Consider the following 21,200-nt stretch of genomic DNA (forward strand, 5'->3'; position numbering starts at 1 on the left):
ACTTATTTTTATATCTTAATTTGATACATTCTTTGTGTTATTCTGATGACTCCTCTTCTTTATTAAACCTAATATATGATATTAATTTGTTTTAGTACAGACGATTTATATTTTTGTACATTCATAGTCTAGTACTTTTATTTATATTTCAGAAGCTATATTATGCAATATTTTACTAACTTCACCTTCTAAATGCATTAATTAATTTTTCAAAAAAAATAACTGATAGATACCTCAGATCCATATTCATTTGAAAGCCAATCAAGCATATTAGCTTATGATTTGTAAATATTATATACATTTATTTATAGTAGGTGAAAATATACTATTATTCTGAATGCCAAAATAATAGATAAGATAACATTGAGTAGGTATTCATAAAAAAATAAAATACTTAACTCTTCAGGAAATAATTATTAATTATGTACCTATAAAATAAAGGTATGCTCAAATACCTATTAAATTTACAAAATCCTAAAACTAGATTTCTGGATTTGAATTATCAGTTGCTTTTGTTTTGTGCATAATTCTGTAATTATTTTTGATATATATACACATTTTAAATGTGTATATAGTACACAAGCACTTTTGATTTTGTAGATAGGTACTGCCTACAAAAATAGAGGCTGTTAACACTTACTGCTGTAAGTTATCAATGTAAGTAAATATATTATTCAATTTATTTTAATAAACTGTACACAATAAAAAAAAATATATATATATATATATTGAATAGATTTAGAACATAGGTACTTACATATAATAAATACCATTTAAAGCAGTAAAAGCTAAAAAAGCTGTACATTTTTCCATTATTTACTATTTGTAGGCATGTAAGGCATTGCAAAAACTTATAACTTTAAAAATCTAAGTTTTTCAATCTTTATCTCCATTAATTAACCAACAGATCTAAATATATTTATAATGAAACCTCAGATTTATTTGTCAATACTATCATTAAAACAGCCAGTATTCTTTATAAACAATTTATTTTTTATATTTTATCTCAAACTTCTAATTTCTCAACCAATAAATTTATAGAAACCCAACTGGAATACTTAAATGTAGACAGTGAAGAAACCTCAATTATAAAATAATATTTTTAAATTATTCCTAAGTCTTTTTTCATGCTTTGTTAACATTCTTGTTCATAAACAGTTATTGTAAAAATAATTATTTAAACATTGTATTTTCAAAAAAACAAAAAAAATAATATACCCTTAATTATATATATTTTTGCATTACCCAAAGTTTTAGTTATTATTATGCTGGATAATATTCTGATTTACATTTACTGTACATTTAGATCTGATTGTAAATTTTTGGTTTTGAAATAATTATTTAATAACGTGCTCATTCCAAATTTCTATATTAAATTCCTCTTCCTTAGAAATAATATATTTTATCAAGAAACAAAAATATGATAGCTTAAAAATATAGGTACCAATGTAAATTAAAAATATGTTGATAAAATCAACCAATTTCTAATATTTTGACTACAGTGATTAAAAGTAAACATATATCTAACTAATTAGAAAATCCTTTACTCTGTTTTATGTTTTTAGGGTTGTTAGTTAATTATTTACAAAAAGTCTTTACACGGATTTCCTTTTTTTTTAATTAACAAAGAAAATTACACCCTAAATACACAAAATTTGATAGTTTATACTTTATTTCATTAAGCAATATAGTAGTTATGTACTTATTAAAAGTATGGTATTGGATTGCTGTAGCTAAAATAAAATTTATACTTTTCATCCTTAACAATAGTGCTCTTATTCCAAATGTGTAAGTATTAGGTACAAACTATTGAGTATTATTTACTTTAGTATTTGATAAAGCTGTATATTTATTGGTTGGTGATTGATAACTTGGTAAGTATAACATAAAAAGAAAAAAAATAGCAAACTTTTAGCACTATTCTATTTTACATATAAAAACAATATACATCATAACTAGAGTCTAGAAGCTATTGTAAATTCAGATGTAAAATTAAAATGGTTTTAATTAATCAACATATGTCATAAAAAATAATAAAAACATTTAAAAGCTTTATAACAATATTTTTAATTTTATTATTATAGTCATAAAATCTATTATTTATTATATGTTAATAAATTGCCACATATTCATTATATTTAATCATTGTTCAAAAGTCTTCATGTTTTTCTAGTAGTAAATCATTATTACACAAGTAAAATGTATAATATAAATTGAACTTTAATAATAATAATAATAATAAAAAGAAATGTAATGGTTGAAATGTTTTATCTTAGTTAGCGCTAAAAATCACAGATTTTCTTTATACCAAGTTTGAACCTAAACCAAAATTAAATTGCTTAAATATTAAATACTTTTAATGCAGCTATTATTTTTTTATATTTAAATAATAATACTTAATATCAAAATTTAATGAGTTCAGAACAAAATTATAGACAATTTTATTTTATTTATTCAATTGGTTCATAGTATAATTATTTACATGGAATACTATGAAGAGTAAAAACTTTGAAAAATAATCAACTCGCAATGATTGAATTATGTATTTGAAATAACAATCAGTAAAATCCCAGCACTATCATCATTCAAACCAAAAAAATAAATTATCAGAGAAATGTATAATAATAATATACTATGTAATATGTATACTTACTTAAAATGCAAAATTGATTATCATACTTTAATATAAATTTACATGTTTTGAGATTATTATTAAAAGTGGATAGTATTACATTATTACAGGTGATTATTTATATCAAAATTTTAATTTTACAAATAAGTAGTTTGAGATTCGCATTAACAGTTAGGAAAATTAAATTCCTAATAAGCAAAGATGATTTATATAAAGAAGGATATTAAAAAATATATTAGTAATTACAGAGGGGAAAAAAGTATAAAGATAGACAAAAAAAAGTCACTAATAGAGAATCATTATCATAAAATAATTAAATTCCTTGCGTATATGGGATACAGATAAAAAAAATATTAAAGTAACAGTGTATTTTTGAGAAATAATCTATAATACAATTTAAATTTATTCAATCTGGAAGTATCTAGTTTTGTATTATAATAAACTATATTATATTTGGTAATAGGTACTAATCCTATTGGCTGCTACCAGAGGGACAATTTTTTTTTCTGCCAAAAAAAAAAACAAGGAATGGGTGGGAACTGTTTACCACAATACTGCCACCCGGTCCCTATCAGAGGGACACTTACATCAATTAATAGATCATTTAGTTTTCATTAAACTGTTGCCAATTATTATTATAACTTATTGTATTATTTCCAGTATTTAAATTTAATATGGTATATAATGTTATACTAAATGTCATATTTAGCTGTAGTGATTTCTAGTAATACATAAGAATATTAACTTAATTTAAAATTAGTCTTCATTCAATTCATAAAAATTAACAAATATTTTAATATTATGAAATCTTGTATTGTTTTAAGATTATAACTATAAAAAAAAACTTTCATTATTTACTAAAATTTTAAAACAAAGTTATCATTTATACTTGTATCACACATTAGTAACTATGAGTATTGAATGTATTCTATTATATTACATTTATTAAAACATAAATTGTATAAAATGTTAACTATTAACTAAAGCCTGAAAAAATTATACTATATTTAAACATAAATTATAAATTAATAAAATCCATGAATGAAATACATTTAAAAAATAATTATAGGTTACTTACTTAAAATATATAGTTGTTTGGTTGTTGTCTTACACAATACTACTTTTGTCAATAAGTTTGGCTTTACAAAGAATACCTACAAATATATAACATTTTAAACATTCATACCAATAAGTAAACTTATTAATTAGACATATCTTTAGTTAACCTTAACTATATCAACTAAACAATTTTATTTTATTATTATTTATTGTCTTAATTAATTAGAATTTTTAGTCAACAGTAAAGCCACTTGGTGAGGAAGGGTTGATAATTTGTTAAATAAGAGAAGTTTAACTAAGATTTTATAATTTGGTACTTAAACTGATGCCATGAGTATAAATGATTTTAGATTTTTGCAGTGACTTTAAACAAACTATAATTTATACAACCAAAACTATAGTCAAAACTGTCTAAATACCATTTTTTTTTTAAATTCAATTACTGACAACTGCAGTATCATTAATATGATACATTTTAATACAATTTATAAGATAGGTATATATAATAGAATTTAAAATGATTAATCTTTTGTAATAGTATTACCTTTTTCTTCAAAACGATTAAACAATGGATCACTTTCCTTAATAGTATAATCTAATGTAGCTTTTTGATAGTAGTTGCCTTGCATTTCAATATTATTAATTATTGTTGTGAGTAAATGAGCTCTTCCAACATTTATTCCTATTAAATAAAATGATTTAATTAAAATATTTTATGTAATATACATACATTATAATAATACAAAACATATACAAATTATATAAATAAATAATAAATAAAATTACTCATTTCTTCATATAAAAGCAAAATATAAATTATACCAGTGGTTGGTAATCTCTTTGGACTCCCGGGCCACATTCATAAATTAATAAGAGTTCGCGGGCCAGACAAAAATAAAAATTTTTAATATTCAATTAAACTTCGTTGTCATAGAATTTAAAGCGGGCTGTATACAATAGACGCGCGGGCCAGATACGGCCTGCCGGTAGCTGACCACTGAATTATACGGTATACATTTTAAATCAATAGAACTTAATATGCAGTTTACAGTCCCCTCGATTTTTTTGATACTTGCAACATGTAATTTCTATAGTGAAAATTGCCATTTTAAATTACTCAAAGGCTGTTTTTAACACCTGATTAAAATGAGTTGAGTCAAACAAAAAATATCCTATGAGTTGCATTAAAACTTCTGAATCTAATCTAAACTGTGATAAAAAAAATATAAAATTAGCTGATGATAAGTAGTTTTAACATATTATTATAAGTTAAATTGAAGATAGGTATACTTTTTGAACAATGAAATTAAATTCTGATTTTACAATACATAGAAAATTTGGAAACTTATGGTTTTTTTTTTTTTAAATTGTGGGGACTGTAAAATTTAGTTGAATATACTCTAGTAAATTGTATGTAATAGATAAATCTTAAATTTGTTAGTATTTCATAGTATAAATTAAAAACTACAGACCTGGAGGCGTATGCATCAGATGTGTAAAGTGAACATGAAAATGATAAAATGTTGGTTGATAATGGACATAAACACGTAACTGAGATTGTTGAACTCCATATAATTTATAAATAGCAGCCTGTAAAATAATTGAATATAAAACTAGCGTGGAACAAAAAATAACTTATAAATTTAATACATACTGATCCTTTATTTAAAATATTTTTTAGTAATGGTAAATGATCAATTGTTAAATCTCTAAGTGACTTAATGTTTCTTTTTTTAATAACTGCCAACAAGTACAATTCATTCAATTTTCCGGACCATTTTAAGTCTGGTAAAAGTAAAAAGCCAATATCTTCATCATCTTTTTGATTTTCAGAAGCCGTATCATATTTTATTCTTTCCTTTTCTGATTTATACTCTAAGCAATTGTATACCCACTGAATTTAAATGTTAATATAAAATTAATAATATTTTCTAATAAATTTAACGATAGAACACTCACTTGTAGTGACAAACCATTATCCAATATATGATGTAAAGTTACAGTTTGATACATTTCTTCAGTTTCTTGAACAAAATACATAGGTTGACTTGTATACTTTAAAATATGCTTGTCTGTTGCAGGATATATTATATCCATTTTATTAGAAGGAATATTTTCTATAAATTAAAACAAATATTTAAATTGTCATTGGAGAATAATAAATATAATATACAATTGCATTTTAATATTTACCATCATACGGCGGCACACAACTAAATGATTTATAAATATCATTTTCTAAATTTTTTTTAAATTTAGTATGAGCATTACACGCATTTAAAACAGAAGCTTCATCAAACGCATACTTTTCTAGAACAACAACGGCTGGTTCCTGTAGTCCATTGAAATTGCCTTCAACAGCGATCACTTTACGTTGTGTGTCATTCATCAAAATTTGTTTAAGGCAGAATTGATTAAAATTTTGTTCAGGATCCATTATTAACTTAATGATAAAAACAAAAACTTAAAATTTAAATTTAATTAAATCTTATTAAGTCAGTGATATACGTACAAGCGTATTTTAAAATACAATTATATAAAAATCAAAATTCAAGACGCAATTTCTAAAGATAAGATTCAAAATGTATTAAAAATTTAAATTAAAAACAGAATTTTTAAAAAAATTAAAAAATATAAATCACTAAATCAGTTATCTTTAGTTGCTGTCATTCCTCATCGTTCATGTTCATAGATAACTATTATCATTGATTATCAATAGTACTTTGTATTAGATAAGTGTATTTCAAGGTTTATAGACTATATACTTAATTTATAATTTTTATGTTTTAAGTTTTTTACTTTTTTTTTATGACATTTTTAATTTTTAATTTTCTAAGTAGAATATTTTTTTCAGTATTTAAATTGATACATAAAAATCATAATTTGGACGAGCAGTTTATGAGATAAGTATTTTCAGCTTTGGTGAGTGGAATAGTAGACGCAACATTTTGTGGGGTATCCCCGTACCACTCACCATATCTTTAAATACTTAGATAGGTATAACTCAAAAACTACTCGACAAAATTCTTTGTGTAATTAAATACTTCGAAAAATATTTTGCTTGGGAAAACTAATAAAAGGATGTACGCTATTGTTGTCGCTCAAAATAAGTAAAAACTAAAACTTAAAAAATTATATAACAATAAAAAATATAATAATGATAATAATATACTATACCCATGAACATTATCCAATGTTCATGACTATTACCCATGATTAAAGATATACTATATCTTTAATCGTGCTATTACCTAATAAAATAATAAGTAATAAGTAAATACTACATATAGTTGTAATATAGTATCTATACTCTATGCTCTATAGTATAGTAAAGCCGCGATAAGCACGGTCTAGAATAATAAGCGATAAGCGATTGTTATAACTTGTTGATTATTTATTTCCACAACATCTATGTTTATTTCCAAGTATTCGCAGTTTTCAACTCTTTTTCGTTTATGACTGCATTAATCAGTCAATAATTTTGGTACTGGTTTGTTATATAGTCCCGCCGTCTGTATAACAATAAATACATCGTATAAATATAAAATAATGAGTTTATTTATTGATATTAATCTAATAATTCGATGATAGGTATATTGATATAATATTAAAAAATTTAAATTTATGTGGCGATCAAAACTAAACAATAGTGATCAGTTTGACACCGTCTTAAAAGATATAGCAGAATTTTCACAGAATCAGAATCACAGAAACCATAATTTTTAATATTATAAACATTTTTATACATTTATCATTGTTTTAAAAGTATTATTCCATTTTTTAATTTAATTTTTTTTATATTATATCAATATATCTATCATCGAATTATTAGATTAATATCAATAAATAAACTCATTATTTTATATTTATACGATGTATTTATTGTTATATGGACGGCGGGGCTACAACAAACCAGTACCATAATTTTTAATGACGCACCGAACTGCTCAAGGCTCAACAATCTTATAAAATTCAGACCATCTAGATCAGTTCACAAAAAAAAACGGTTCGTTTAAAAGACGTTAGAATATCACTATATTGATTGTAAACAATTGGGTAAAAGACAACAAACAAGAAAACTAGACCTAGTGTACCGACTGTATCTACCGAGACTTCTTGTAATTCAGATGAAAACGAACAATCCGTTCGCAAAAGACGCATCTCTTGTCTAGAAACTCGTAAGTCTGAAACTATAACCAAACAAATCATCATTAGGCGCAACTAGAGGGGGGTTTTGGTAGGCTCACCCCACCCAGTTTTTATGTTAATGTTAATAATCTATACTAGTGGTGTAGGGGCAAAGCCCCCACGGGTCGCATTAATATCAATTTAGCCTACCCAGAAATAGAGCTCTAGTTGCGCCTGTGCAAATCACAGAGCGAAGAGTAAGAGCAACTAGCAAGACCCGTTCTCAATATTCAAAACCTTGGATCTTGACTAATACACTTATTTAAATATTTTAATAATTACGCACGTCTTATTATCATTGGGGCGACTACTCGAGTAGGAAAATCTCAGACCTCAGTTAACACTGCGCTTAATACCATTCGTATTTCGTTATTTATATCATTGCGACTGCAGGTAAGTGTAAGTGCAGTGACGAGTGGTGTATTGAGAGTATTGACGTCGCCACCGCCACGACGGATAAGTGCATTGTGCGTGACACCATAGAATATAGATTAAATATACTATAGTATATTTAATCTATGGTGACACATACTCGCGCCGACCTTGCGTAACAGTAATTCGAAATAAAACACGAGTCAGTGTGTCACCGCAGAAAATATATAATTATCTATAAAAAAAAAAAAAAAAATATACTATGAGTAACAAAATAATGTCACAAGACTCACGACCAGCGTTCACCTCACCATAGTATCAACTAACTGAACTAACAAACGTACAGACGTGTACCTAGTACTGTTCTGTGGTAGTATTGTATAGTCGAGTACAGTCTAGACGACAAGGGTGTACGACGTGTTCTGGTTCACCATAATATAGTGCGTACTGCGTAGTGGACTACCTGTGTATATTTTTTTTTTTATAGTGTTTATAAAATTATAATTTATAATTTCCAGCGACTTGGACGCGAAGCAGAAATCAGGCGATATACTGATATTCGTCAATCAATCCCGGGTTTGCCCCAAAGCTGTTATTTTTTTGGAGTAGTTTTAATTATTTTTGTGTAAGCGAGATTTGTTTAATATTGTTAGTTATTATTTTTTCGTTATTACATAATACCTATCTAATATTAGGCAACTACTTGACGACCACGATTGTAAAACTATCAAACATAATATTGATGTCCATGTTTTATTTAATGACTCGTTAATTGCCAATATTGCCATAACAACCAATTTCCTTAACAATAATTTTGAATTAAATATTAATTTAATTTTTTTTGTTTTTTATTTCAGTCGTGATGTATCCGCAAATGAACAAAGAAAATTTGCCATCAGCTCCACCATCCTACGTGGATTCGATGAATGCTCCAAAGTATGAGATCAATAATCCGAACTATATTCCGACTAACCAATCATACAATGCATCCACAATGGGGCCTCCTCGGGCCACTCAAGTGGTTGTTGTTCAAGCGAATTGTAAGTGATCTAAAATGTATTTAAATTCTTAAACTTTATATACCTTTACTGTATTATTAATAGAGAGACAGATTGAGATTTTAGACCAGCCAAGGAAAATTAATATTTAGTGGCTCATTCATAGCCCATATGTGGGGTAAATACTAGACATAGTAAACTAATGAACGAACTACGCAACAATTTAACTATGACTTCTCTAAACTAACTACTATAATAAAGTTTAACAATTTTAAAAATGCATTACCTACCTAATTAACTTGCTTCTTAAATTTAAATACCAACTCAAAATATAAAATAAATTTATAACTATTATATTACTGTAACACCTTGAAGATTAATAACATTTTCTTAATTCTCCATTTCTGTATTGTGTCAATTTTAATCTTAGAATAAATTAATGAATTAACATAATTAATTGAGTTATGCTATTCTATAATTATAAATTTATAATATAATATTACTGTAACACCATGTTGCTATTACCAACATTAACAGTTATTACTTATTAACTTATTATTCAGTATTTTCTGAATATTGCATTGTGTCAATTATAATCTTAGAATAAATTAATGAATTAATTAAGTTATACTATTCTATAGATGTTATATAATTATTTTAGTACCACCACTTGGTCCAAGATCAGTGCAGTTGACATGTCCTACATGTAGAGCATTGGTGATGACAAGAATTGATGAAGAGCCATCTTCTAGTGCTTATTTCTGCTGCATGTTGATGTTTATTGTCGGGTATGTAAAAAAAATATGAATAACCATATTATGATGTTATGATATAAATTGTGATCAGTGGCTAATGGTGACGAATCTGAAGTATGGACATACTTATTTATTATAATGTATTTTAGTATTACATATTTATCCCAAGATTAAATACTAATAAAGGTTTTACTTTAAAATTGTCATACATAATACAGTCAATCATGAATAGTACAAATCACTGATAAAGCATAATCGAATGAACGTGCCTTGCGTGTTTAATAATTGAATATTATAGAATTTATTCTATAATCAATAGTATTGCGGTTGCTAGCGGAGCTGAACTCTCTGAATAGTCGGCATTTCATAGTGATAACAAGCATTGTATGCTTGCACACACAGCCATTGTATTCTCTGTCAGATAGTCATAAACAGTTACTACTTTTTATTCTTAAGCATGCCTAGACAATTAGCCACTGATTATGATAACTTAATTTATGACATGGACTAAGATATTGGTATGTCTAAATATGTTAGTCCATGGTTTATGAAATTTTTTAATACAAATTAAAAGCAGATAAGTTACATAATAATTAGATAATACTAGTGTTTGGAAAGAACAACATTCATGAACGCACATTCACGTGTTCATTTTTTGTAAAAACGTGAAAATGAACGCGTTCGTTTGAAAAAAACACAAACGTGAACGTGTTTCTTTTTTAAGGACTGAATGTGAATGAATTCATTTTTTTAGTGAAAGTTCCAAACACTGGATAATACTATACTCTTGTTTCACGGGAGAATATACCATCTTGTCAACAAAAATTAGTCAGATCTATCATCATATTCCCATCAGGTTTTCGGTGACACTAGGAACAAAGCAGATACAATAGCTATTTAGTTGTGCAAAACTGGCATGCTTTCTTGTGGAACAATTAAATACAATTTTACTATGAAATTTGATATTTGTCTCTATTATAATTTAAATTTGATCATTATAATGAATATTGTATTTATACTCATATGTGTTATGAATTAATTTTATATATTAATTTTAATAGTTAATGATCAATAATAATAATAACTAAGATATGTTAAGTAATATACTTTTTTTTTCTAGGTGTTTTGTTTGTTCATGTCTACCATTTTGCATGGACAACTTTAAGAATTGTAAGCATTCATGTCCAAATTGCAATTCTTTCATAGGAGTTTATAAATCATCATAAGCCAATAATGTTATATTAACTGTAAATTTCATTAAGTGTACCAACTGCATACAGATACAATATTTTATTCCTTATTATATTATTATTTCCAACTTAAATGTATTTTTATATTTCTTGTTTGGTAAACTATTCAATTTTCAAATAATAATACATAAAACTCTGATTGAGTTTTTGGTGAATACAATTATCTTTTAATCTATTGGGATATTTTTGATTAAATTTTATCTTATGCTGTTAATACAATTAATATATTTGTGTTATACAAAATAAATAAGACATAAGGAATAACTGTTTATATAACTAGCTTTACACATTGAAGTTTATTTTATTATATTTACCTTTAATCAAATTATATTATAAGTCTAATTGTTGAGTTACAAGTTGTGTTTAATAAAAAGCTCATTGATAAAAAAATTGATTTAATTATTTATTTATTTTTAAAAATTAAAATAATCTATTATTAGTGTTAAATGTTGTCTATAAATATCATGAAAAAAATCCTCATCGATAAACACGATGGAAATAAATAATTTTTCCTGATGTTATTGCAACATTATATCTATAATATACATCTATTTTGTAATAATTTGGCAACTAATAAAGACTTCTTTTTTTTTTTATTGAACGCTAATTTTTACAACTTGGGGCATACTAGATGTTTAGTATTCTACTACACATGCATTTTTAAATACAAATAAGTGTTATATAATTAAATAAAAGAATTATAATAATTTTATTTTATAAAATATTGTCTTAAATATTTAAAAAAATAAAAAATTAGGTAGTTTTTGTTATGTTTTAATAGTTATTAGGGTTTTTGGTATATTTTATTATAAAAAATAATCTTTTTTTATAGCCCAGGCCAAAAATCCAGGGCCCATGTACACAATTTTTATAATTGTGATTATTTATTTAGAACTGTTGGAAGTATTATTAAAATCTGATAAGGATAAATCCTCAACACTCGCGTTGTCTTTAATTACTCTTATCACTTTTTCAATGTGAATAACTTGTTAGCTGCACGAGTAATATTAAACTATACCAAACTTACAAATCGATTAAATTATGATTTTTCTGTAAGTAGAAAGATATCGATCAATGCACATTTGACCAAAAAAAAAATATATAGTAGGTATTGTAGTGGGGTTGAGAGGGTAATCTCAACTTGAGAATAAATTGAACCACAGCCAAAAAATCCAATTTTAATTTAAAGAAAAAAAAACTTAATATTGTAAGTAAAGCTCATAATTTTCCAGTGGACCAATCTGAGTACTTTATAGAATACAATTTTGCTATGTAAACTGCAATTAATTTGTTCTTATATGATATAATATTATTTTAGTTATCATGTTTATACCTTTAAAATGATTAAAGTGGTGTTTTATATTAAATCAAATGCAAAATCTATTTGAATAATATTTTTGAATGACAAATTAATTGAATTTAAAAAAATATGTTGAACTAAATAATATAATATATTATTATACATAATCAAACTATTAGTTTAACCTATAACCATAATCATTTACTTGAACACATAATAAGAAATATTATAAAAGTACAAAAATTAATTAGGTACTTAATGCAGTTACAATAAAAATATATTTTTATTTGACTTAGTAGCTTATCGGTAATAAATAAATATAAATAATACACATTCCATGCATTTGCTGTAATCTGTGTAAAATATAAAAATATTGAATGTTTGTAATGTATGTTTATCATTCTTTTTTGCTTAAGTTGATCAATAATAGTTTATTCCATATGAATTTTCTAAATGCTGCTTAGATTAAATTTATTGACCGTTTACAAGCATCTGAAATTAATTAACTATAATAATAAATATTGTATTGAATTATAAATTAAGCATTACTCTGTATTTTTTGCACAACGAGTCTTCTGCAATAGACACAAATCACTAGTGGCAGCTTTACGGCCAGATGGCCAATTCAAATCATATAGGTTCAAAATCAAATCTACAGTAAATAAATCCGGAACGCAACGTATCAAATTTGGCAACTAGAAATAGAATGTGCAAATTACAATTAATGAAAAAGACATTAAAATATTAATAATTTCTAACCAGAGTTGGTGGCAAATGTCTGAGAATAATTTGTGATGATCCTCGTCCACACATAACAAGTTGTTCAAGTAATCTTAACACAAAATGGGTTTCTCTGCACAATTGTTCATGTCTTGAAGCAACAACAGCAATGCGACGAAACAGAGCCACAAGCGCTTTTAATAGTATTCCATTTATACCGGTACCACTAGAATCACAATCTCCATTATCCAAGCGCATAATTTTATTTGGTGGCCATGAATTGTCAATATCCTTGAAAAAAAAAAAATTAAAGAAAATTCAGGTTTATAAAACATGCATTGTTCTTACAATGTCCATGTTGTTAGTTGTTTTATGAACTTCATTTTTTACTATACTGTTTTGCTGCAATTCAACTGATGCGTAAATGCAATATGAACACAATTTAGCCAGGGCAGTCTGTTGAGGCTCAATTAACTCTACATTTCTGGAAAAATTTAAATTTAAATGACTTAATATAATTCTCTAATACACAACTTACATATCTGGGTTAAACAGGTACTGAGGCATCAGTTCTAATAATGCAAGTGTACAGAATTCAATATCAAAATGAAATATGGCAAATAATAAGTCAACAGCTTTTTCTAATTCATCACGATACTGTAACTTCATCATTTCCTGCAGAAAATGTATTAGTAAATTGTATACAATTATGTAAATAAAATAATTCTTCAATAAATAATAATACTAACCTTGATTAAATTGTTTACAAACCAATCTGATCCAGCTGTAAATAATGTTGTTTTTAATTTTTGAGCAGCTTTCACATTTAACCAACCTTCTTCCAGAATACTCTCCCAAATGGGAATAAGTTGTTCAAGGATTGAGTCTTTTGATATAATACTACAAAAAAATAACTTAAAAATTAAATGTTATTAAAATGGATAGAAAAATGTATGTTACCTGTGCGAAGGTTTGGACGGCATTGTCGGGGGATTCAAATCTTGCTGCATTTTGCGTATAATTTGACACATCAATACTTGACGACTAAAAATTACAGATTTCTATGTAACATTGAATATTTTAATATTAATAATTTTTACCATTTAGAGTAGTTGTCTTGACTTTCTTCAGTTTCTGGAAGAACATTTAATAACTGTTGTACCATATTTAACGGTTTAAGCAAAGCGTCTTGATGCAATACCTAGTTAGCAATACCTTTAGTTCTACTATAACAAAATGTCAAAATGTATTTATATTATAATGTAAAATGTATACCTGCATGTAAGAACAGAGCCATGCTGCTGCACAAATAGGTAAACAAAACATTGATGAACGCATTGAATCTAAAATACGTTTAACATCATTACTGCTCAATGTGGAATTTTCCCAAGCAACTAAAACATCATGTGTGGCTCCAATTATAGATATGCAGATTTGGTCCCAACTTGTATCACTAAAGAATATTTTTCAATTATTAAATTAAAAGTAAAATAATTTTAAAATATTTAAATACAAACCAATTTATTAAATCTTCTCCATTATCAATTGCAGTTAATAGAGCTTCTACTTTACTTGGATCACATTCACCCATCATAGTTTCATGTGATTTGGGATTTCCGAGTTCAACCATACACTGCCGGCACCATTTTTCAAAAAATGTATCGTTACCACCATCAAGGAAAATTGACTTTAAAAGAAAAAAAAGGTTTATTTTTATTTTTTACAATTATATAAGGCTATATGATTTACTTGATATCCATATTTTTGAGTTATAAAACAAAGCATCAAGAATGTCATGTCAAACAATACTGCATTAGTGCGTACAGATTTAGCACCATCTTGTAGATTAATTTGCTTGCTGAATTCATTAAATTTTATTACTTTAGAGACAAACATGCGCAATTTTCCCTCAACTGATGCTGCTGCTAGGATTAACTCTAAACTGTTTCCAGCGAGTACTTGACTGAGCACACTAACTAAAGCCTCCTAAAAATATACATACATTATTGGTACTATAAAGGGATAAATTAATAGTAATAAATGAATTCTTACCTGAATTTTTGAGTAGTCAGAATCTAAGGTCCTAAGCATTCTTTGTAAAGTGGGTTCAGTTCTCATAATAATGGTCAAAACATTCGAGGGAGGATTCGGACTGCTAAGTGTTGAAACTACACTGGCTCTAAGTAATAAACATGATCAAGTTATAAACTGTTAAAATTATAAATATAAAAAATTGGTACCTCCTAGCAATTATTGAACTGCATTGATTTTCAGTTACAAAATCTAGTTTCACTAATTCATTGAGTAGAAGTTCTATACAGCTGCAGGCTGTATGTGAATCGATGAAATCTAGCAATGGAAACATCTCCAATAGCATCTCAAAACCTTGAATTACTTCTTCAGACGCTTTGAAACTTTTGGAGTCCTCACAGAGATGTTTTATGATGTGTGGCAGCTTTATAAATGTAAATGCACCCCACTGTGGTCCGTGGTCTTCTTTACTTAAAGAATCTCGCAAACACATAAGACAAGCACGGATAAGTTCACAGTATAACCGTGGATTACTGTAACCCTTTAAAATGAACAAAAATAATAGTTATTAAAAATGGATTATTCTTATTATTATTAGCAGTACTAACTTTAATTTGACGAATCATTTTTAATTTGTCCACTAATACTTGAGTCTCTGTTGTAGGGTTCAACATCACTCTAATGGCTAACAATGGTTGTAATACATAAGTAATTGGTTCATTATAAGTTGTTACTGATTCCATTGCTGTAAGTTTTGTCGAATTTTTAAATTCAATATTGCATAATTGTCTGAGAAAGAAATAAAATAATTAATAGATTTAATCATTTTTTTTTTATGTATATAATAAAATAAAATACATTAAAACATTGTGCACATGTGGAATATTTGTGTCCATTGAATTTTGCACATCTTGACTAATTTCTTGACACTTATTTACAATGACCAAATACAGTTCTATATTAATAAAAAATTATGATTTATTTATTTTGAAGCGTGATGTATATATAATATATTGTATATTAATTACTAGCTATTAAATATTAATAATTGTTATATAACTTACCAGCATCATCATGCTTTGCCAAATAAAGCATAGCAAATACAAAATCATTATTTAAAAGATATTCTAAAATTTGAATAGATTTGTTTGCAATACGATCTTCAAGACGATTGGTGGTCCCGTCTTTAGGTACATGTCCACTACGAACACATGTTAACAGCCAATCAACTAACGACAATAATGCTACAGCTAGCACACTCTCCTCTGGTTTCCCTCGACATGTTATTCCATGCTAAAAAAAAAATTAAAATTAAAACCTAAAATTTCATATCAAGATATTATTTAAAGGTACTTACAAGTGTAGATTCAAGAAAATCAAGTAAAATAATAACACATGACCTTTTTTGAAACTTATCATATTTACTTATCCGCTGAAGGATAGCTGCATAAGACACAAGCTAAAAAAAATTATATATATTAAAATTGTTGTTTACATTATTTATCATTTACCTACTTGGCAGTTTAGCGAATGTCTTAAATAAGAAAGTACAAGTTCATTGGGATAAGAACCAACTAGCGCTTGTGATAATATTATGTCGGCCAAATTATAGACATCTCCACTAACTCCTCTGGGCAGAACCTAAATAACACATAATTGTTTGATTAAATAATTAGAATACTATTGATAATTTAATTTAATATTTTTTCTATAAAAGTAAAATTAAAAACCCATAGGTACAAGAAGATCATATAATTTAAATAAAGTATAGTCGGTATAAATATTCATTTTTTTTTTTTTTATCAAAATTTAGTACTTGGTCATTTTATACATCTCTTAGGTACTTGGTACTATTAACAAAATATAACATTTAACTGGAAAGTTTTATTTAAATATACACCATACTTATTTAGTGATAAACATAAATAAAATATATTTGTATACATATATCTGTATCAGTTATAGTTTAAGTACTAGAAATTGACCACTGAAAATAAAAATGTTTAAAATTAAAAGTTTGAATACAAATTTAACCAGTTGACACTTCTGATTATTAGTTCAATAATTATAACATTACTTGTTTTTCTACTTAAATATTAAATCAAATAGCTTTTCTGTTTATTATTTGAACAATATTACTAAACTGTTAGTTATATTGCCATAGTAGTAAATGGGGTAATTTAAGTTAGAATATTTATAAGTTTAAAAATTCCTTTATTTTATAAATGTTACACAGTTTTAAGTATTCAATACATAATTAAACAGCTGAAAATTATATTTTGAACATCATTTTTTAGAAAATAAAATGTTTTCTAGCGATATAACTTTTTACAAACATGTTAACTATGTAAAAATTATTTTAAATTTGACAAAAAACATTAAACAATATTTTATTTACCTTAATACATTATTTGGAATTTAAATAAGTATATTAATATTATAAACATAGCTAGTATAAAATATTGCATTATGTTAGATAAACAAAACAATGTACTAATATTTAAGATATGCATAAATTTTTTGTTATAACTTATAATCAATAGCTTAAATCTATTTAATTATATTCTATTAATCTAAATTACTAAACGATAGACAAAACTTGTATGTATTTAATTAAACAGATAAAAAACTACAAAAAGTTACAGATTTTTATCAAATTTAATTCTTTCAAAACGTTCATAGACAATGGGTAAAGTATTAGCAAAGCTTCCAGGATCAGTTAATGATCCAGATTTTCCAACTGGTATTTCTGTTGTGTATAATTCTCTACGGCAAACTTCTCTCAATACATAATCCCATTCTGTTTCTTTATACAGACGTGTATCATGTATACGCATCATGACACCATCTACACGTAAAAAATATCGCAGCAACGCAAAAAAACCACTAGGCATACAGCGTATTTTCACAGAACATACAGCAACACCGTTATCATGTAATTCATCTTCAAATAAAGTCAAATCTGAGTAGAAAAGTATCTCTTCTTGAACTTTGAGTTTTTCCATGTTTATACGTTCATCAGTGGCTTCAGCAACTGAATATCCAAATAACGTCCCTTCATAGTATGTTGAATATGTCCAATCAAACATATTAACATCTTTATCTACAAGACCACTATCCATTCTAGATTCTTTCCATTCTTTTGAACAAGCAATTTTCACAGGTGCTCTACAGGGGTCAACATCCCTAAGTGAATCCAAGGCGCAAAATCGTATTCCAGATTGACCATCATATTTAATTTCTAAAATATTATTGGGAAATACCATTTCAGGCAAATGGTGAAGTTGCAATTCAATAGAAAAACGACAAAAGTCACAACATGATAGTGATGGTACTTGACTGCGCGAAGAACATCCTGATCCTAGAATATGGCTTTTGGAAGATATAATTGTCCATTTGTTGGTTTCAAATTGTTCACATTTGGCAGTCATTTTGAGTGGATGTTATTACACCTGATTAACAAAACGGTTTATACACTGTCACTTCACTATATTTAATATAATAACAAATAAAAATAAATGAATAACTAAAAATGTAATAATATGTTTGTCGATATGAATAGATTTGTAGAGTTCCAAATTTATATTTTTTTACTTGTTAAAATTTCTTAATAATTTTTACAAATTTACACTAATAAGATACCATTGAAAAATATTTACTATGGAAATTTATGAAAAAAATTAAATATTTTTTTCAGTTTGAAAAATTTAAATAGTTATCTAAGCGTATTAAGTAGTTTAAAAACTAAAATAGTACAAATTATTTATTTTTATACTAAAGGTATACAAGTAATAATGATATATATTTTGTCAACTGATAGCTGTCACATATACAATGAAATTAATTTTACTATATGTTACGAACTAAAAAATGAATCATACCTGGCACACATTATCATTAGTTATTTACAAAACAACTCTTAAATACTACCTATATTTATATTATATTGATTTTAAAACAGTTTTAAATTTGTAAAAATAGGTTTTCTCAACAGATATAGGAGGAACAAAATTAAAATTTTGTAAAAAGACATAATATTATTATACCTATGGTAAACTTTTGCCTTTAGGCATTATTACATAGTTAAAGATCAGCACTAATTATTGTTTCAAATTTTAAGAATACAATATAAAGGTTGACAGCTTACACATGACGTGTTCAAAAATTTCTCGAGAAAAAAATAATAATGAAAGCTATAAGACAAGGGTAGAATTTGTTAAGAGTTACCAAAGTTTGATGGTTCATTTTAGCGTAATACAACAACTTAAATTCATGTTAAAAAATCTTTTTCAACATACAAAGTTAAAGTTTTATTGATAAAATAACTAAACTAAACAAACAAATAAATAATTATTATAAAGAAATTTATTAATAAAGAAAAAATTGGGTCTTTTTTATTGCATATTTTGTTGTTTCTAATAATTTTATTCATATACCATGATAAATAGTATTTAGTAATGATTGAAAATATAAATCTGGTAGTGAAAAGATGGTTCAATTAATGTTCAATGTTAATCCCAATTTATTTAAACCACTGATCAAAATTAAAGTACTTAAATTAATCTCAATTGAAACAAGTCATTCACATTAGTTTTGCCTGAAAATTAAATAAACAATAGTTTACATAAACTGGCTGTTAAACTAATACTAACGTCAGTAAAAAAAACATAATTTTTATGATACATTAGGCCATTAGTGGTACTATTGTAGCAGAACTATTTACAGAAAAACAGTATTTACCGATTTTATAGATATGCCCCACTGAATTTCAGTCCAACGTTCACCCCACGCTTTCAGCACCAACGATTTCAAGCTACTGGTTTTACTTGTGACTTTGCTTGGCTCCATTTACGACAAATTTTTACCAACCATTTCAAGATTCTGAGGGAAAAAAAGTTATAATAAAAATAAAAGCAACGATAAATTTAATGTTTAACATAGCATTGTAATGTCATGTACACAAAACAATTAACAACTACGATATCATATAGTGACCATGTAATATTTTACCAAGTTCAATCGATTTTAACGGAAGTCGAAAGCGAGATATATTGAACGAAACGTTATGGAAAATCTACTTGCCAACGATTTTCCTTTTTAATGTCTTTAGTCGTAATCTTTGGTAAACAGGTTCCAAGTGTTGGGCGATTTGTTTTACGTAAAACGAAAGTATCTACAGAGTACTTGGTTAATATTTAGAAATTATTATTAACTATTTTAGTGTACTAATAAAAAAAAAATCTAAAAGAGATTTATCCTCAACTCTCAAAGTCTCAAGCCGACTGACAGTGCCGAAACGTAAACAAACGACAACGGGTTACTGATAACATTAATCGTATACCAAGGTAGTAAGTGTAAATGAGGCTCTCTAGTTACAGCGGTTATACTGCTACCCTACTACTGAACCCGAAGTGGCGCCAATTACATTTTGATCAAAATTTAGCAGGGCGCACAAAAGATCGCGACTTGACCGGTCGGCGTCCGCGAGGACATTGGTGTTCGTGGCTTGTTTATTCATGTCGATGTCTGCCGGTGGTCGTGATTGGGTAGTAGTGGGTGAAGCTGCGAGCCGCTGAGTCGTCACTACCATAGACATAATAATATAATATAATGTATTATATTATGTCTATCGTGCCAGTTGAAGTGAACAACCAGAGTGCGTTATGCACCCGTGTACAGTCTATGTGGCCCACCACGAAACTTAGATAAAAGAAGCGTAATGTGTTTGGGAAAATTACCTTTTTACACACATAAGAAAAACAATGTTATATGACTGTTATGTGGTCAAGTTTCAAATATTAAAAATTATCACCCTAATACATTACGACGAAGTAACCGATGTAACTATAAGTAAGTATATAATATAATTCATGTATAATACATTATAATGAAGTT

At 26.5% G+C, this 21,200-nt stretch overlaps 3 protein-coding genes across 12 annotated transcripts; 1 reads left to right on the forward strand and 2 right to left on the reverse strand.

Moving 5' to 3' along the window:
- Positions 1–446: 446 nt before the first annotated feature.
- Positions 447–11,644, forward strand: LOC132918617 (lipopolysaccharide-induced tumor necrosis factor-alpha factor homolog). 4 transcript variants are annotated; one of them, XM_060979973.1, is made up of 5 exons: positions 456–657; positions 8,770–8,876; positions 9,109–9,291; positions 9,911–10,037; positions 11,125–11,644. In XM_060979973.1, the coding sequence occupies exons 3-5, from the start codon at positions 9,114–9,116 to the stop codon at positions 11,228–11,230; spliced, it is 411 nt and encodes a 136-aa protein (XP_060835956.1). In that variant the 5' UTR covers positions 456–657; positions 8,770–8,876; positions 9,109–9,113; the 3' UTR covers positions 11,231–11,644. The 4 variants fall into 4 exon arrangements, with proteins under 4 accessions (XP_060835957.1, XP_060835956.1, XP_060835954.1 ...); XM_060979971.1 differs by lacking the exon at positions 456–657 and adding an exon at positions 8,274–8,691; XM_060979974.1 differs by lacking the exon at positions 8,770–8,876 and having other exon boundaries at positions 447–657.
- On the reverse strand, positions 2,043–7,221 carry LOC132918616 (m7GpppX diphosphatase). 5 transcript variants are annotated; one of them, XM_060979969.1, is made up of 7 exons: positions 5,885–7,221; positions 5,651–5,808; positions 5,346–5,585; positions 5,164–5,281; positions 4,236–4,373; positions 3,711–3,786; positions 2,043–2,319 (listed from the first exon to the last, which is right to left on the reverse strand). In XM_060979969.1, exons 1-6 carry the CDS (start codon positions 6,126–6,128, stop codon positions 3,740–3,742), a joined length of 945 nt encoding a protein of 314 aa, XP_060835952.1. In that variant the 5' UTR covers positions 6,129–7,221; the 3' UTR covers positions 2,043–2,319; positions 3,711–3,739. The 5 variants fall into 5 exon arrangements, with proteins under 5 accessions (XP_060835952.1, XP_060835953.1, XP_060835951.1 ...); XM_060979970.1 differs by lacking the exon at positions 2,043–2,319 and adding an exon at positions 2,525–3,619; XM_060979968.1 differs by lacking the exon at positions 2,043–2,319 and adding an exon at positions 2,525–3,633.
- A 1,174-nt stretch (positions 11,645–12,818) lies between the features above and the next one.
- LOC132931589 (mediator of RNA polymerase II transcription subunit 24) lies at positions 12,819–20,612 on the reverse strand. 3 transcript variants are annotated; one of them, XM_060997458.1, is made up of 20 exons: positions 20,388–20,612; positions 20,046–20,186; positions 16,821–16,946; positions 16,663–16,764; positions 16,370–16,598; positions 16,164–16,260; positions 15,914–16,094; positions 15,515–15,846; positions 15,327–15,453; positions 15,024–15,260; positions 14,792–14,961; positions 14,550–14,727; positions 14,375–14,475; positions 14,235–14,318; positions 14,024–14,174; positions 13,813–13,949; positions 13,623–13,758; positions 13,314–13,565; positions 13,104–13,249; positions 12,819–13,046 (listed from the first exon to the last, which is right to left on the reverse strand). In XM_060997458.1, the coding sequence occupies exons 2-20, from the start codon at positions 20,151–20,153 to the stop codon at positions 13,037–13,039; spliced, it is 2,904 nt and encodes a 967-aa protein (XP_060853441.1). In that variant the 5' UTR covers positions 20,154–20,186; positions 20,388–20,612; the 3' UTR covers positions 12,819–13,036. The 3 variants fall into 3 exon arrangements, with proteins under 3 accessions (XP_060853441.1, XP_060853440.1, XP_060853443.1); XM_060997457.1 differs by having other exon boundaries at positions 20,316–20,612; XM_060997460.1 differs by having other exon boundaries at positions 12,819–13,060; positions 20,316–20,612.
- Between the last annotated feature and the right edge of the window lie 588 nt (positions 20,613–21,200).

This window comes from Rhopalosiphum padi, chromosome 1, assembly GCF_020882245.1.
Source record: "Rhopalosiphum padi isolate XX-2018 chromosome 1, ASM2088224v1, whole genome shotgun sequence".
Lineage (NCBI taxonomy): Eukaryota > Metazoa > Arthropoda > Insecta > Hemiptera > Aphididae > Rhopalosiphum > Rhopalosiphum padi.